General features: G+C 48.5%; 2 protein-coding genes across 3 annotated transcripts in view; both read left to right on the top strand.

Annotated features, from left to right (window-relative positions):
* LOC136546306 (photosystem I chlorophyll a/b-binding protein 6, chloroplastic) overlaps positions 1 to 8,758 on the top strand; it is a 45,174-nt gene extending 36,416 nt beyond the window's left edge. The window contains exon 5 of the mRNA XM_066538284.1: positions 8,669 to 8,758. Coding sequence (XP_066394381.1) covers positions 8,669 to 8,686 — 18 coding nt within the window. The 3' untranslated portion in view covers positions 8,687 to 8,758. The remainder of the gene's footprint in view (positions 1 to 8,668) is intronic.
* Positions 8,759 to 10,473: 1,715 nt separating this feature from the next.
* Positions 10,474 to 15,196, top strand: LOC136546305 (uncharacterized). 2 transcript variants are annotated; one of them, XM_066538282.1, is made up of 9 exons: positions 10,474 to 10,854; positions 10,932 to 11,060; positions 11,194 to 11,317; positions 11,407 to 11,569; positions 12,469 to 12,550; positions 12,969 to 13,022; positions 13,716 to 14,179; positions 14,344 to 14,433; positions 14,862 to 15,196. In XM_066538282.1, the coding sequence occupies exons 4-7, from the start codon at positions 11,453 to 11,455 to the stop codon at positions 13,883 to 13,885; spliced, it is 423 nt and encodes a 140-aa protein (XP_066394379.1). In that variant the 5' UTR covers positions 10,474 to 10,854; positions 10,932 to 11,060; positions 11,194 to 11,317; positions 11,407 to 11,452; the 3' UTR covers positions 13,886 to 14,179; positions 14,344 to 14,433; positions 14,862 to 15,196. The 2 variants fall into 2 exon arrangements, 1 of the variants encoding a protein (XP_066394379.1); XR_010781327.1 differs by lacking the exon at positions 10,474 to 10,854 and having other exon boundaries at positions 10,884 to 11,060; positions 12,405 to 12,550; positions 12,969 to 14,179.
* The last annotated feature ends 2,868 nt before the right edge of the window (positions 15,197 to 18,064 follow it).

The following is an 18,064-nucleotide window of genomic DNA, read 5'->3' as shown; positions in this document are numbered from 1 at the left end:
AACTCTCTCCCTTCCACTATTTAATGCAGATGGGAAATTGATGCTGACGGGAATCCAAGGGGACGTGCCTGGACCGATGGGATATGCTCTAGTTGATGAGACATCACCTAGTCAAATAGGACATTGCCTAGGCATGGCCCACCACTACCGCACGCTGGGCGCGAGAATCAGAGCGCACCCGCATGCAGGCGACTCTCTGCTTCCCCATGTAGGACCATGAAACAACCCGACAATGGAACCCCCATCCAGGGGGGCCCAATGGGCCTCCAGGGTCAATCGAACGGCCCAGGTAAGACAATGAACGAATGACCACTGAAAGATAAGCACCTCTGTCTACTTACTTTGCGTGTTAATTTCATTACTGAGCTTCCAACCCTAGCAACGGTAGGGGCACAGACATCGCTCGGGGGCTGCCGAGAGTGTCTACTTGTTTAGACATCCTCATTGCCTGACCCCTCCTTACATTAAAAAAATAGAGACGCGGTGTGCGGGTGTAAAACTTTGAGTAAAACTAGACGAACCGCTAGACCCTACGCCGCAGTGGCTACAGTGTTTTTGTTCACCAGAATAATCGAATTCACAGTTCTCGAGAAGGGTTCGGAGGGGTCCTCCTATAGAATCTATTTCAAGGAGAAGCTATCAGGTCGCCTAAAATCGATCAAATGGCTCGGATCGCCGCCGAGAGACAAATGAAAAATTGCGATGCTCGTGCAGGTCGCGCCGGTCCCATCGCAAACGCTAGACCCAAACCCCACACGGACATGCCCGGTAAGAGCTTCTCATCGCTCATACCACCAAGGTAACATTATCGACCTCTGCTTTCGTTTCAATTAAATTGTACATTAATCCCATACATCCAAACATTGCATATGCAATCGCTGCATCTCAAATGCTTCGTGTTGCACCCCAAAGCGGCACCCGCCTCATTCGATATGAGCGGCAACTGACCGAGGTTCGAAGGCCGGCCTGTAAAGGGCTCAAGGCCACCTCATGTCAAACAGAGCTAGGGGAGAAAAACTGAGATGAGCCCCAGTGGCCTTGCCTGACCCCGCTCAGAAGCAGACAGGGACATCTTGACCTTTCTCATTCTATTCTAACCTTGAGCCAAACTCACAGAATCTCCATTGAGTAGAGTACAATGGGCCACCTGAGCCTATCGAACGGCTCGACCATCTACCAGGAGGCGGGTTAAGAAGTAGTGGAATGCCACATGAGGGCTCTGCCGACCCCATCAGCTAATGATGGACCCGGATTCCACACAAACATACCCATTAGCGAGCTCATTGAGGACAACACTCGAGCCGTCGAGGCAAGTGTCGTCAGCTTAGCCCCTCCGATTGCGGAAACCAAGGATGGGGTGACGCACGAAACACGGCCGACCCCTATCATACCCCAAGGGGCTCGGGGGCTCGAGCCGCTTGATCTGAGATTGAGAGACTGAGGTTTGAAGGCTGTCCCACGAAGGGTCTGAGGCCGCCTCACGTCAAACAAGAGCTAGGGGAGAAACACAGATGAGCCTCTATGGCCTTTGCCCAAACCGCATTGATGCAGATAGGGTCATCTCAACCTTCTAGTTCAATCCAGCCTCTAGCTGAGCCCAAAGAATCCCCATTGAGGGGGAATTTGTTGGAAGGCGGGTCAAGGAGCAATGGAACGCCACCCGAGGGCTTTGTTGACCCTATCGTAAAGCAACGGGATTGTATTCTGTTCGAACAACCCTATTAGCGAACTCATCAAGCATGTCACTCAAGCCGTCGAGGCAAGTGACGTCGCCTCAACCCCTCTAGTTGTGGAAACCGTGGATGGGGCGACAATCACAAAACAAACCGACCCTTGACCGAATCCTTGCCACGCGTGGGGGCTCGGGGAAGGCCGGGCTAGCAATAAGACCAAACGCACGGTCATGGAACGATTGTTAAAATCCTAAGTAAGGGGTACATGCGAATATAAGAGTAAGTTTGCTACCCTCATTTCGGTCTCCAGTAACATTCGACCCCAGCGACTGCAAGGGATAGGATCTCACTCGAGGGCTGATAAAGGTATAAATAACTCCTTTTTCAAAACAGTCATTGCATCAGACCTCTTCCTCGCATTAAGGTTGACGATAAGGTTTGTGGGAACAGATAAATGAGCATGCCTGGTAAGACTACAAAAAACCCATGCCCCGACGGCTATGGTAACTTTGCTCACCAGCACAATCAAAATTTCCCCCTTATACATCTTGGGCCCTATAGTTTTAACGAATAGAAGGATCAATCACATAAACCTTTTTTCTCAAACACAGAAGGGAAGAAAGTAAGCTCAAACGAACGAAACAAAATTGCGAAACAAAATTACGAATATGTTTTCGGACACAAAAGTACCAACACTTGTCCACATATTATAGATAAATGTTTATCAAACTTATTCGACTAACTACTTCCTCGGAGAGAGAACTATGTCTTTCAGCCTGTCTGCTAGGTTCTGCGTGATAGGAGTCATCGCCTTCTCAATCTTAGCTAGCTCAAAGTTTTTGTAGCCAGGCGCGAAGCTAAGGCTCATTGCCTCCAAGTTATTCCTAATCATAATGAGAGTGGGCAACAACAAAGGCTTGGGTAATCCTGGCGTGAAAGGCATTCTCTCCAAGCTGGCACACCCGCAATGTGATATCTAGGGCACAGGCCGCAAGTGAGCCGGTTTCCTCCGGCCGTGCCACCCCTAGGTCATCAAAAACAACCCTGATGGTAGCGCGTAGGAGATCATGCTCATCACTCTCGGCCTAAAGAATCCCACGCACCTCGGCAAGCTCCGTGCCTAGCCCAGCAGAGATGCTCTCGGCCTCTAGCTTTGGGTCACCGTGGCTCCAAGATCTGCTCGGAGGGAGCTGACCTCCTGACGCACCTCGTTGCGCTCTTGGATGGCCTAGTCATGCTCCTCGCGGGATGTGCCGCACTTCAAGTGGAGTCTTTTTGCAGTCTGGCGTAGCTCATCTTGCTCCTGGTGTAGCTGGGCAATCACCTTGGCATCCACATTCGCCCTCTATTGTAGGGCCACGGACCTATCCTCGGCTTCCAGCTTGAGATCCTGCTCTATCTCCAACTCAGCCAAGAGGTCGACAGCCCGCTGGCAGGCCTTAGCATCCTTCTAGAGTAGCTCGTCCTACTGCACCCTCATCGATAGATCCTAGAACATCTCATGCATCTCCTCTGTGTCCCGACGCGCCTTGGCTTCCCGCTATTGGGCGACGGCAAGCTGGGTGCTCACATCTCCATGCAGCCAGGCCTCCTCAGTGAGGTGGTCCCATTCCACCTTCTACTCATGGAGGAACCGAGATTTCTCCTGGCTATGAGCAATGAGGGACTAAAAAGAAGACCAGTGTCAAAAATACAAAATACATGGAGAAAGAAGAAAGCGAGAGGGAAGATCAAGAGAATACCCAACCATTGGGAACAATGATGTCATGTAGGATGCCCCTGGCCTGGTTTAGGACATCCATCATCACTAAGATCCCTTTGTCGAGACTCCCCTGCTCTATGCTCTCAGCAGCATTGTTGAGCGAGAAGAGCACCGACGTTGGGTTTTGGGGATCCATCCACTGGAGCAGCGACTCACCCCGCGCGGGCGAGCGGCTGCCCCCTGATACCAGGGTTGAGGGCGACCCCCTACTGGTCCTCTCCACCACCGCCACGACACCCGGGGACCCTCTGGCTATGTCCTCCATCTGGCCCACCTCGGGCGCCGTCGCCTGGGCCACCAGTGGCACGGATCGTGCCGCTTCCTCGAACACCACCATGGTTGCGTCTGGCTATGCCTAGCTTGTTGCGGTCATGGCCACCTACACTTGTGACATTGGGGCCTTGACTCGCGGTGCCATGCCCGCCACAGAGGGCGCCACAAGCATGGGCGGTAGCTCCATTAGCTCTGACATAGGCGGTGGAGTCACCTCCACTATTGTTTGCTCAGCGATGCCCAAGGGCGCTCCGTTAGCCCTCGTGTCCGCTTGACACACCGAGGGCACGGGCGTTGCCGAGGTAGTTGCCGACGAGCCTGTAATATCGGCTCTGCTCCTGCCTAAAATAGGAGCAACGGCGGGCAACGGCGCCCGCCACGCCTAAAGAGCAATGCTCTTCTTGGGCGCCAGTGCCAAAGAACGACCCTGTCTCAAGACTTTGCAAAGAGTTAAAAGGCGTAAGGTCACACTGAAAAATAGAAAAAATAGAAAAATAGAGGAATCGGTGACTTACGCTAGCGTCGTTGGGTGGTAGGAACATTTTGGGGACGAACCCCTAGTTTCCTGCTCCAACTCATCTAGGTGAGACCGTTTCGAGCCTGCCTCCTGCTCCTGGGTAGAGGGGCTCATCTCCCTTACCTTCGAGGGTGTGGCGGTGGAGCTGCCACTCTTTATCGGTGCCTTGGGCGCGGGGCAGATCCACCCACCCCTATCAGCTCGTGGGGCATGGCAGTGGGGCCACCCCCCTCCATCAGCACCCCAGGCACAGTGGCAGATCCGCCCGCTTCCACCTGTCCTGAGGACGGCCTGATGGTTTGGCCTGTCTCTACCGACCGCACGGACTTGCTTCCTCCCGTGTGAAATGGGAAGGGTCCCTACGTGGATGAGGGGGTACCTTAAACGTATCCTCACCCTCTAGGACATCGCACTCCACATCGGCAACTACCTCGTCGTTATCATCATTGTTGTCTTTGCTGTCTGTCTCCTCTCCTTGCTCCCGCGCCTACTGTCTCTACTGTTTCTTCTTCCGCTTGGACTCCTTCGTCTTCCTCTGCCACTCGGCCATGGCGTGGTTGGCCACCGCCACGAATTTGTCCTTCGGTAGCGGAGATGGGCAATCCATAAAGACAAGTTTCTTCAGCTGGTCCTACTATCCCAATGTCAGCACCAAGGGGTCAGGAATTTAAGTAAAAAGGAGGCACAGGGAAAGAGAACTTACAAAGTCGATGAACCCCAGTTCCGGTCGCATTGGGGAATGCCCCAACACTGGATACACGAAATCAAGGACAACGCTGACGTGGTCCTTCAAAGGCTCCATCACCTCCTTGATGCGCTGTGCCACTTCAGAGGGGTGAGCGCTTCATCGACAAGCACCGTCCCTTCGAGCGATGCTCCAGGCACCATCTGGTGCAGGGGAAGCGCGCGTGCCATCAGCGGCGCCACCCTCCTTATGTGGTAGGCATCGATGATCCCTGACCCCTTCATGCCCCTCTCCTTCAGAATTTGGAGGGCGGTGAGATGGTCCTTGATCATCTTCTTATCTTTGTCCGGGACACCCCACTTCCACGACTTCGGGACCTCTTCGATGATGCGCCCGAAGAACACTGGCAAGGGGGCGGCAACATCATCCGTGACATAAAACCAATGCAAATGCCACCCCTTGTTGGAGGTCGACAGATGCATTGATGGGTATTCATTCACCCAGTTGTTACGGAGATGAATGCCGGCACATCCCACCACACGCTTAGCTCTTGCTTCCCAGCCCACTTCTTCAGAAGGTTGATGGTGAAGAGATACCGCCACAGGTCTAAGTGGGGTGTAAGAAAAATGGACTCTAAGCCCATTTACTTTGGATTTTGGTGTTTGATGACCAACACAACCAAATTGGACTAATAAATTTGCAAGTGTTTGTTTTGTAGTCCAACAGGGTGCAAGACATGACTTGGACAAAGGCGAAGTAATGATCCGATGATCAACACCATAAGAAAGACCTTAGGAGCATAAGAAAAGACCCAAGATATCAAGCAGAGTCTAAGCATGAAGATAGGAACCAAGCCGTACGCAAGATCGCGAAGAAACAAGCTCGCAGAGGCGACCGGACGCTGGAAGCGCGACCGGACGCTGGACCGGTGGCTCGGCAGACAGGCAACCGGACGCGAGGTCCGAACGCTGGCGGCAACCGATCAGACACAGAAATGCAGCGTTCGATCGAGTACAGAGAGGTTCCAGGCGCACGAAACTACGACCGGACACGTCCGATGGCAGATGACCGGACGCTGGCAGCGTTCGATCGATGGTTCGCGGCTGCAACGGTCGGGACGACCGGAAATGTCTGGTTAGGACGATTCAGCGTCCGGTCAGTAGCAGATTTACAGGAGTTTGACCCCAACGGCTACTTTCTCAGTGGGGCTTATAAATATAACCCCCAACCGGCCATTTGAGAGAGTGGAGCTGAGGAAACATACCAAGGGTGTTGATACACCATTTTAGTGATCTCCACTTGCATAGTGCTTAGTGTTTTATTAGGTGATTAGCATAAGTGCTTTGCGAAGTGCTTAGGTTTATTAGACCACTGCTTATGCGCTTGCTCTAGGTGTTTGCCTAGTGTTTAGTGAGGTTTATACACCTCTTCCACCCCGTGCTTGCGAGCACAAGTGTTGTACATCGGAGGGGCTTGAAGTCTTGTGAGATCACACCAACCGCGTTTGTGGTGTGGCCGCCACCGTGTACTAGAGGGAACAAGGCCCGTGGCATTTCGACCGGAAGCTTGATAGTGAAGACGGCGGGGAGCATCCGGGAGAGGCTTGCCGAGAGGCACATCAGAGACCCACTTGCGTGTGGGGAAGGCCCGAGGCTATCCACGGAGTTACCCGGCCGGGAGCTTGGCCCTTGCGAGGGATTCCTTGCGAGGGGCTCCAACGAGGACTAGGGGGAAGCTTGCGCGCTTCTCGATACCTCGGTAAAAATACCGAAGTCGTCGACGGGAGTTTGCATATCTCTACCTTGCTCTTTAGCTTCCGCATTTACATTGATTAATTTACTACGTTTGCGGTAGAGATAGCAACACACTAGCAAAATCGTAGTTGCACATCTAAATAGATTATCTTTTGCATAGGTTTTGCTAGAGGTTGAAAAAGAGGCCATAGTTTTGAGTTAGATTTTTTAAGTTGCCTAATTCACCCCCCCCCCCTCTTAGGCATCACGGTCCGTTCATGGGGATCAATCCCCAAGAACTCCTCATATAGGGCGACGAATGCCGCAATGTGTTGAACCCCATTGGGAGTAAGGTGCTACAACTCCACCTTATAGTAGTCTAACAGCCCCCAAAGGAACTTCGGGGCGGGGATGGCGAATCCTCGCTCGTGAAAGCGAGCGAAGGACACGACATACCCTTCGGCGCGGCGACGGCTCGTCCTCATTACCGGGCAGCTACCACTCCTCGTTAACGGTCAGCGGACAAAGGAGGCCACGGTGAATGAGGCCCTCCAGGCGCTGAGGGGTGATGTCAGATCTGCACCACGACTCCATTGAACGATTGGGAGGGGGTGGATGCGAGCTTGACGGCGACTGCAATGCGGGTGTGAGCTTGACGGCGGCTGCGATACGGGTGCGGGAGGCTTAGGCGATTGGCGGCGGAGGTTGCAGATGCAAAGGCGAGAAGGCAAAGTACGGAACCCTAGGGGCGAACCCCTTGGTTTTATAGGGGCGACGGATGCAAGGAGAGTAACCGCCCGCCTAGGTCTTTAAGCCTACCACGATACACCACCATGTCACGTCGCGGGATATGCGCCCACGATCCCTATCCTTTCCCACCAAAATCACGCCAGACGTTTCGTCTTCCCGAGCAGACCAGGACTCTTTTCCCACAGAAGGGATATGGGTCAAAAAGCTTTTCTCCAGCCCGCCTGGGCCTAGGAGTTCAAGGGCTGGCCCAATAGTCTCGATGGCTGTCCCAACGAGGGATGGGCCCATGAGCGGGCAGAACTCAGGCGCACAAGCCTCAAGGGAGCCTCGATCCGCAATCAAGTCCCAACCGGGCTAACCCTAGATGAATCCCCGCAAACGGGATACCAGGGTTCCATTTAAACTGTCCAGTTGACAAAAACCGAATCTCATAGCCATACCTGCGAAGGGTCCAAAATTACCCCCAGGCGATTCTATCCAAATCACCCGGGGGCTCGGGGGCTACACCCGAAGGGTGCGCTCGCGCGCACCCTCGACGAATCGAAATACCTCCAGGGCGATTCTGCCCGAATCACCCGGGGGCTACACCCGTCGGGTGCGCTCGCGTGCACCCTCTGGTAAGTCGAATCACCGGGGGGCTCGGGGGAGCGCACCCTCTGGCGAATCGAAATACCCCCCGGACGATTCTGCCCGAATCACCCGGGGGTTCGGGGACTACACCCGTCGGGTGCGCTCGCGCGCACCCTCTGGCAAGTCAAATCACCCCCGGGCGATTCTATCTAAATCACCCGGGGCTCGGGGGCTACTGTCAGGAACCTAATACCGGGTACCCAATGAGGTGGAACTAATAACCATTGGACGTTGACGCTTCCGGTCAGACAAGAAAGTAACTACGCTTCTTGCCCGAACGACGAAAGATTGGTTCCGCCTCGCTCGACCCCTGAGGGCTAGACTCCGCCTCGCCCGACGGCTGAAGGCTGGCTCTGCCTCGCCCGACGTCTGAGGGTAGGCTTTGTCTCGCTCGACGGCTGAGAGCTGGCTCCGCCTCGCCCGACGACTGCACCCTGCTCCTTCCTAATGACGAGCAGGAGGTAAGACATGATACTCAGGTCAACCATAGTACCGAGGATCATGCCATGCATGCCTGCAGGAAGGTACCGCCAGGATACAACGGGACGGCGCTTTAATAACCACCGCCAGGATACGATGGGACGGCGCTTTAATAACCATTGGACGTTGATGATCTGGTTGGTTTCTTGGTTTCTTATACTGCAGGCGTTCACGTCCCACTGATACGATGTTGTTTCGGAGTTTAAGACTTCAGGGAGTGGAGTACTAAGCCAAGAAAAAAGGGCCTTTTCATTTTTTAGAATAATTGGAGTACTTCGCTTGATCCACGTACGGTATCATTTTGGCCTTGGACATGTCAACATTTGTTTGTACCTTCATAGAAAAGTTAAACTACTTGTACAAACGTACAAATATATACCAGGGATCGCGATGATACTAACCAGCACACTTTTCCTAAAGCTCCAACACCATATAGATAGACGAAATTTGTTGACGTGGACGATGTACGTAGTACTAGCTAGTTTGCGGCGCCACGCCTTCACTTCTTGTCTGGATAGTTTCTTCGATTGTTGGACGGACGTCTGCGATACGATCGTACTGCAGTGTCAGGTACGCGAGTATACATTTAGAGGAGCTGGAGGGCCAATGGTACAAAGGGAACAGACAAGACAACGAGGGCATCAATGGATTATACATTCAGAAACCCAAACACATCCCCATCTCTTATACAGTAACTGTTCTTCTTGTTCCTCCTATCATCATATATGAAATCTCTAGATTTTCCCGTCAGCTCTTGTCGGGAATCTAATACCGGGATACCCAATGAGGTGGAACTAATAACCATTGAACGTTGACGCTTCCGGTCAGACAAGAACGCAACTACGCTTCTTGCCAAACGACGGAAGATTGATTCCGCCTCGCCCGACGGCTGAGGGCTAGACTCCGCCTCGCCCGACGGCTGAGGGCTAGCTCCGCCTCGCTCGACGGTTGAGGGCTGGCTCCTCGCCCGACGACTGCACCCTGCTCCTTCCTGATGACGAGCAGGAGGTAAGACAGGACACTCAGGTCAACCGCAGTACCGAGGACCATGCCCTGCACACCTGCAGGAAGGTACCGCCAGGATACGACGGGACTGGCGCTTTAAGCCCTTTCCGACCTGACAGAGCCCGAACAGTGTTGTAGGCGCTGACTTTTGTCCTACAGTGTTGTAGGCGTCACCATTAGCCCTCGGGCGCGAATACTAACACAGGCATACAACAACCACTACGGTCCAAGAGAGAACTCACGTCATCAATAGTAACAGGCGTATAGTCACTTCCCCATCTACTCTCCGCAGAGTAATGGCTCGGAACCCTGACACACTGCACCGTCCGCCGGGAGAGGATGGGACGTGACCACTCGCTGAAATAAAGCCAGAGCTCGGCCCTATCAGGATCAGCAAGGCATGCTATCCCGTGCGTGGTCTGCCATGACAGCAGGGCAGGCTCAAGGTAAAGGAAGACCCGACACCTTCGAAGGAACTCATCTACCTTTGGTTTTTTCCTCTTTCTCACATCTATAACCCCTGCTCCCCCATTGGTCTATAAAAGGGAGGGCAGGGCACCCCACTAGGGGGATGGATCAATTCTACACACAACACATAGTCAAGCAGCAACCGAGCTCTTGGCGTCCTTTCGACCTTTCCATAAGAGACTTGGGATCTGTCCCTCTCTCGACCGTTTGTACCTGCTAGCACGAACTTTTTTCGGTACTAATAACACGAGCAGCAGCAAAATGGACGTAGGGACATTCCGCCCGAATCAGTATAAACCTTGTGTCCTTTAGTACACCATCCGAGCCTAACGCGCAACAATATAAATTTACCGGTTGGTATTTGTTCGAAACACCGACAGCTCCTATTCATTAACTGTTCCACCTACAGTGCCACCGCAGCCGTTCCTTCCTACGAATCCATCGTAGTCGTTCGCCCGTTCCTTTATCCTCTCCCCTCGCGTCTCCAGCGTGACGGAAATCCCCACCGCCTCGCGGCTTCTCGATCTCTCCTCACCCGTCCTCTCCGTCCCGATTCTTCCCCTCCGTCGCTTCCAGGCCCTCCGATCGCCGCCCCTGCCTCCACGCAGCTTCCGGCGATGCCGCGCTCCCGAGCGACGTCCTCCCTCCCCCTACCTAAGGTTGCGCCACCGCCGCTGGTACCCACGATGCCACCGGTGCCAGGAAACAGCCGCTCCGCCCTCGCCGGCTCCGACTCGCGGCGCGGTCCGCCTTTCCCATCGCCGCACGCTCTACCCCTCCCTCTTCCCGGCTTCGGTACCCCGACGTTGTGCCGCGCTACCACGGGAGCCCCAGCGCGGGCAAACCCTAGCGAGGCAACCCGGGCGTCAGGCTTCCACGTGAGTACATTTCTTGCCAATTTAATTCTTCCTTCATTTCTTATTGTTAGCAATAAATGACCATGCCATTTTTTTAGAGGTTGCTAATGCAGATGTTGATGGTCTGGTGGATGTAGACCTACCGAGCTGTGTTGATGCCTTTCCCACTGCCTTCGATTTTGATTCCAGCCATTCCATCCGACGCCGCCTATCAGCTTGCCTTGCCGGTATACCATGTTGCTTCTCTTTTAGCAATTTTCTTTAGTATTTTCATGCTCTCTGCTCCATGCTAATTGATTGTTCCATGTTTACCATGTCTGTTACATTGTTGCTGATACAATTAGTCTGCTTCTTAATTAGATTTGTCACGACCGGCCAACTGGTGATCCTAGCCATTCCATCCGCCGCCGCCTATCATCTCACTCTGCCGGTATACCATTGCTCCAGCAATTTGATGTGCCACCATGCTCAGCTGACACTGAAGGTGCCTATGATAAATGTATATTTATGTCAGCTTTTCATTTGGTGTGCGCAACAAGTATGTCATTACTGAATTGATGTTACTATATGCAGGTATTCATATGCAGGATGCCTACTTCCTTATTATCAGTGGACTGCAATGATTAATACGATAATCAAGATATTTATTAAGGAGTTCATTGAAAATGGGAGTAACCTCCGCAGCAAGGATGCCAACTTCATTATCAGTGGAATTCCTTTGCCACCTGTTTCAAAGGTAAACCTATAGTAGTCATTTTTCCCTTAGTCAAGTTAATCGGATGCACTTTGATTAATTATTGTACTACAAATAACCCAGTAGGCGCAACCACAAGCATATGCCTTCCATTTGGGAAAGAAACTTCTAGGTGCCAACTGTTATTTTTGTATGATCTACTGGTCATTTCCATGTGGTCACATCCTAATGCACTTCCAACATTAAAAATTGAGTTCCCAATGTGTTACATATACTCCCTCCGTTCCTTAATATAAGCCATATAGTTTTTAGCACCAATATTAATGCATGGCTTGGGGAAGGATGTAAGACCAAAGAAAAAAGGAAAATCAGGCCATCTTCTCTCTCCCAATCAGATTGCTTACTAAATCTAAAGGATTGGCTGGGGCATGTGCTATGTACGGTGGGAAGGTTTCCAAACTAATCGGCGTGGGAGCTGATATGTACCTATATTTTGGAATTTTCTTTAGAAATCTATATGGCTTATATTAAGGAACGGAGGGAATATTATTTTTAGCCAGTTCACACTCCTGACTTATTTCTCAAACAATTCCAGCACTGAACTCATGCCAAATGCAACCTATTGTTCTTTCTTTGTATATTTCCTTATCCCAACAAGCGCCTATGCCTGGACGCCTCATGGGACTTCTGTAATTCAATGGCATAGAGTTCGTGGCAAATATATATATATATATATATATATATATATATATATATATATATATATATATATATATATATATATATATATATATATATATATATATATATATTTCTATGTGCATTTTTTCCTTTTTATATTATTATATTCATGGAATTTGTTCTCACTATACTTCAGGAATATAGATTTCAACATGTTGCTGCCAGGATTAATAAGCCTGAGGATATTTTCTGATGCATAGGCTATACGAGCAGATACAGATGACACCCATTTAAGGGTAACATGTTCGTGGAGAAAAAAGTATAGAATCATTCAAATCACAGGTACACAAATTTCGATATGTGGTCATCCCTTTTTTGTATTGTTGTATTCAATGGAATTTCTTCTCACCACATTTCATTTATATAGATCAGATTTTTTTTGCTTTTGATCTATGTAATGTAATAGCTGTCGTTGCTAAAACAAAAGGTTTGGCTCATCAACGTTAAATTCTTCATGCATTTGCCATTCTCAACAGTGTCCTGATTCCTTAGTTCTGTTTGTTCATATAAAGATTTGTGCTACATTCTTTGATCATATAACTCCCTACAATTTTTGATCTACCACTTGCCACCTTCCTGCAGTTCGTACTTTATACCATGCTGTAATTGTGATGTACTTAATATGGATTGTTGCATGCTATCTGCCAAGAAGTGCATCAAAAAAAGAAGATTATTGCTAACAGATTCCTATTTTTTCCAGTTTCATGTCCGATGAGTGCATGGACAGAAGGCAGAACAAGCAGCACCAACAGAGGTACTGTTGCTGCCTCGCCAATCCAATAATGCTTTGCTCAAAATGGTTTGGCAAACCCATTTTTGGTTCCATCGAGTAAAGACCTCTTTTTTCTTCTTATAAATCATAAATTCAAATGTCCTTTTTCTGACTTTGCTCGCCCTGTCTATCGGCGTAAGGATATGTGTGCTTCATGCCATAATAGTATGTCATAATAATATAGTTTATTGTGTGCTCAGAAGATCAGATATAAAGACATTGTAGGTTGATGTGAGCTGCTGATTGACTGCATCTCTTATTGAAATGGCTGCCTCCAGTTAATTACCGATATTTTTATCTTCATGTACTATGGTTCAAACATGGTACATTGTGATGTGAACTTCTCCATAAATCAATTAATTACCTTTTCTTTTTGGTAGTCATGCAACTGAAATATATTATCCAAATGTCTAAAAAAACACAAACGTCGATTATGATGTGAGCTTCTCTTTAAGGTTGATCAACTTTGAAGCATTCTAGAATGGTTAGATAATGCCGATTTGATTCGGTTAATCCAGATACATAAAGGTTCATGTTATTACTATACTATTGCATGCCTCTAGATTGCCCAATGTATGTCTTTTGCAGCTTATCCCTATTGTTTCTTCCTAAATTACCCTAGGTATACGTTCTACATAATCAACATCCGGATCAGTTGTCATCTTCCTGCTGCAGCTGTAGGTGAACACAAGCAGTACACTTTACAGGATATAAGCAGTTTGGTCTCTGCAGCAACAACTGCAGCTGCAATCCAGAAAAGGCCAGCAGATCAGGCCTACAAAACCTACCTCATCCCTTTAATACTGCAATTGTTTTCTGCGTACATCCTAAATCCTAAATCTTAATGTATTCTCCTGAACATATTACATTATAGACTATAGAAATATTGATGTGTACCCGTGTTCCTTCATCTTCTTTCGAGCTTATCGTTTAATACTGCTTAAATACTATTCAGATTTTACCGAGACATGTGAATATTGTTTCAGATAAAAGGAGACTTTGTGTCACACTTTCCTGGTTATGATGATAACAACTTCAATAGAATACAGGAATAGGTGGTCCATAATAATATTTCAGTGTGAAGATGCTAACTCTGAAACAGGGGGGCATTGGGTGGGACTTGGAAGCATTATATAAAGGTGAACAAAAGAAACAAATAGGTTCACAATTTCTGTTAGTAAACCCTCGCAGCTTGCAGGTCGCAGTTGCATACCGTGCAGTTTTGTATGCCATTATAATATATGTGATCATGCTCAATCTGTGTAAAGATCTATTCACATCTCTGGTCTTAATATTCTCGCAGGTAGCATTTTTTGGCTGCTGAAGTAGGACCAAGAGTTGCAGCATCCTGTGCAAATGCAACATTATCGGTTTTGACAAGGGATGATTCTAGGTGAGCCAGTTGTGCAATAGGCGATGCCCAGTGACTTGATTAATGAACATTGGCTGATTTTGATATACCATGTTAGTTTTATAGCTGGAATGCAGTAACTCTTTCTTATTTAGTGGAATAATTTTTTTGTGGATTCTGCAATTCAGTTATTTTCGTGTCTGACCGTATTGTGTAGACATTCCCTTGGTGTATTTGTGATTGAGTGCCTATCTTAGAGCAGTATATTTAAATATATGATTCTACCATAAACGCTCCATCTCAGATCACTATATGTGATTTTACTATACAGAATGTAGAACTTATAAAGTTAACACTTAGTTCAGCTTAACCATACTTTGTGTAAACTTTAGGATTTTAGTTTGAAGCCATATTAAAATTTTGGTTACTGAATCTACATCTTTTCCTATTTTGTTTGTCCAAAAATACAGTGTCATTTAGGTTCATGAAGATGAGATGACAAGCGCCTTCCTCAGGTTTGCTCAGGTTTCCCTCAGGTTTCCTTGCAGCTTGCTTCCCAGGCATGGAGTCCCTTCACATCAAGCTTCAATTATGCAAGGTTATTAGCTCATGGATCCTTTGCACCTCACACAATTTTCTAGGTTGTCCTTTGCACCTTACACCATTGTTACATTCAAGTGAAGTGAAGTGAAACAATCTTACAGTGAAGTGAAACAAACCTAAAGCCTACTCTGGCACTCTCTAGGTGTGTGCTTTCAGGACACTCCGTCCAATGGTCTAAGGTTTCAGAAGTAACGATTTCGTTCACAACTTATAGGCTCCATTTCATTATGTAATGAACAATCTTGCTTTTATAAAGTTCGTTTCCATATCACTGTTGTTATTACAGTCAAATTGTTGTGAGCCGAAGTGACCTAATTTGCAATTATGCCATGCAACTCGGCTTTTTCAGCTTGCTCTTTTTGCCCGCGGCAACGCGCGGGGTCCCTGCTAATGAAGTATAAGTTACTGCTCTCTCGTGTACCCAGGCCCTTAGCTTCCATTGTCTTCTAGAACATTCTATTATCATTGTCCTATCTAGCATGGATTCTCCCCCTGGTTGCTACTTGTCCCTGAATTACATCTTATGTTTGGAAGGCTGGTATTTAGTCCAAAACACTTGTAAATTACAGGTCTGATAATTTTTCCAACCTAAATCTAAATTGGTGGTTTGGATGGCTGGTGAGCACATTTATTTTACATCTGGAGTGAGTCAAAACCGGTGTAAAGTAATGAACTACTACTCTGCTCTGGAAAGAATACGGCACCTATCGGTCACCCCTCCCGCTTCCGCGGCCCCATGTCCCCATCCTCGCGCACTCCGCCGCCATCGCCGTTGGCCGCCGCTGTCGTGCCCCCGCCCTGCAGCCCTACCCACACGGCTGTACCCACCGACCGATCTCGCGCGGTGCCGTATTGGCGTATTGCCGTACTCCAGCGATAGAAGAGAATCTCACGGCGGCGCCACCGATGGAGTCCTTCGGCTGCCGCGTGCAGCGGGGGACGCTGTTCCCGGTCGTCACTCGATTCGCGCTGAGCCGCCGGTGTTCCTGGTCTGCACGTGGAGCCCCTGTCCACGGGCCCTATCTCCTGGAGCTCTACGTGGTGGCTGTCGGCGGGTATCGGTGCCGCTTCACGGCAGTATCCTCGCCGGTCGGAGAGCCTCATCTACCTCGGGGACGCCGGCATGCTCCTCATGTTCTTCCTCTTCTGTGAGCTCGCCATCCTATCAGCAGGTGCGTAGCCATCGCTCTCCACCATGGATCTGTGCAGTCTGTTCTTGAGTTCATATAGCTTAAAATTTGCAGAATTTGTGCAAGTAAATTGGTAGTGCTGAAATTCGAATAGAGACATCAGTCTGGTCACAGCCTCTGATCGACGGTGATCTGCGCCTGGTGGCAGCGGCGGCCTTCACATTTTGCTGCGACACCTGTGTTCACCTCTGCAAGCAAGCAGAGCAGTGCACCGCGAGCAGCTGTAGGCATACTTTCCATCCAAACAACATTTTCCAGGTGAAAAAAAAAGTTAATGGTATTCTTGTGCACAGTAGTTTACAAGTGGAAGCTACTTGCTGGTGTAAAAAGATTACAAAGTAACCAAACAGGCCCTTAGTTGTATCAAGATTCTTGGCCTACACAGTTCGGTCGGTGAAGTGATTGGCTTGCTAACATACAAAGCCTTAGAGGGTGCCGCTTCAGCCTGTCACTGTGCAGCAGTAAACAAAACGGGTATGGTCTATGGTGTGTGGGCGCTCGGTGACTGTGGGCTCCGCTGGCGCTGCCAGTGGAGGAGGATTCCCGCGCGCAACGGTTTTGACTCGTCCTAGTGGCGTGCGCGGTGCCCAGTGTTTGGTGTTTGGGCCTCGTTTAGTTGCACCGAATCGGCGGCGGCAGATTTACTGTACAGTACTGTAGTGCCCTGTAGTATTTCGCTTATATTTGGTAATAATTGTCCCATCGTTGACTAATTAGGCTCAAAACGTTCGTCTCGCAAAGTACAACCAAACTATGCAATTAGTTTTTGATTTCATCAACATTTAGTACTCCATGCATGTACCATAAATTTGATGTGACGGAGAATCTTATTTTTGTATAGTGCCAAAGTTTGAATTTTGATGGAACTAAACATGGCCTTGAGGTCCATGATCGTTTGGGTGCTCCGATGACGACGATCGAGAGGTTCGTCCTGTCGGAGGCCGGGGCATCCACGAGCACGACATGGCTCCATTAATCAGGGACTCCTCTTTGCTGATTATCCAGATCCGGAGCGCGCTTTGGCGAGAATTATGCCACTCCAATTTCAGTGTCATTTCTGCACAGTTGGCACGGACTCGGAGGCTCTGCAGCTACAATTGATCCTCTTGTCGTCTGCTGGCCATTGCTGCGGACGGCGTGTGTCGTTGTAGGAGTACTTGCTTCTGAATGACGCGAACACGCAATGCCATGGGTCAGTCTGGATTGCTCAAAGCAACATGCCTCGTCTCTCCTTCAATCTTTCATCAGTCAGCTTGCCATGTTGAGCAGCACTCCGTACGTCCAGAAAAGAACGTAACTATGGGTTACATGCCGATAAAAATTAGTTCAAGTTTGACTAAATTTCTAGTGAATATTATTCATATTTATAGCTTTAAAATAATTTATTATAAAAATATATTTCGTAGTTAATCTAATGATATTCATTTGATATAATAAATATTTATACTTTTTTATCTATAATTAATTCATTATAAAAATATATTTCATAATTAATCTAATTATATTCATTTGATATAATAAATATTGATATTTTTTATCTATAATTGATCGAACTTAAGATACTAAACCATGATACTATGATATAATTGTGTTTTTTCCTACATAGAGGGAGTACTGTATTAGCAATTCTGGAGTCTATGAGGGCAGTCCCAATGCTGTAGTTTCTATACCTGTTAATTTACATAGACACTACATATAGAAACTATGGTGCCAATGGATAGTTTCTATACAACAATTTTTGATCCAATCACATACATTCTATCTCCATTCTTTATCAATCACATCCCTTTATGTATTGGTTCTCGTATAGACATGGTTCTAACTTAGATCCGGTTTCTGTAATTTTTGCTCTCTTTCTTCAATAACTATATTACCACATC

Source organism: Miscanthus floridulus, chromosome 3 (assembly GCF_019320115.1).
Source record: "Miscanthus floridulus cultivar M001 chromosome 3, ASM1932011v1, whole genome shotgun sequence".
Taxonomy (NCBI): Eukaryota; Viridiplantae; Streptophyta; class Magnoliopsida; order Poales; family Poaceae; genus Miscanthus; species Miscanthus floridulus.
Note: the sequence above shows the minus strand (reverse complement) of the source record. Positions and strands in the feature narration are given on the sequence as shown.

What these genes read in the sequence shown, in the direction of transcription:
- LOC136546305 (XM_066538282.1), top strand. Translation starts at nt 11,453, where the DNA reads ATGATTAATACGATAATCAAGATATTTATTAAGGAGTTCATTGAAAAT. An exon ending in TAGAATCATTCAAATCACAG is followed by an intron (nt 12,551 to 12,968) that starts GTACACAAATTT and finishes TATTTTTTCCAG; the next exon opens with TTTCATGTCCGATGAGTGCA. An exon ending in AACAAGCAGCACCAACAGAG is followed by an intron (nt 13,023 to 13,715) that starts GTACTGTTGCTG and finishes TTCCTGCTGCAG; the next exon opens with CTGTAGGTGAACACAAGCAG.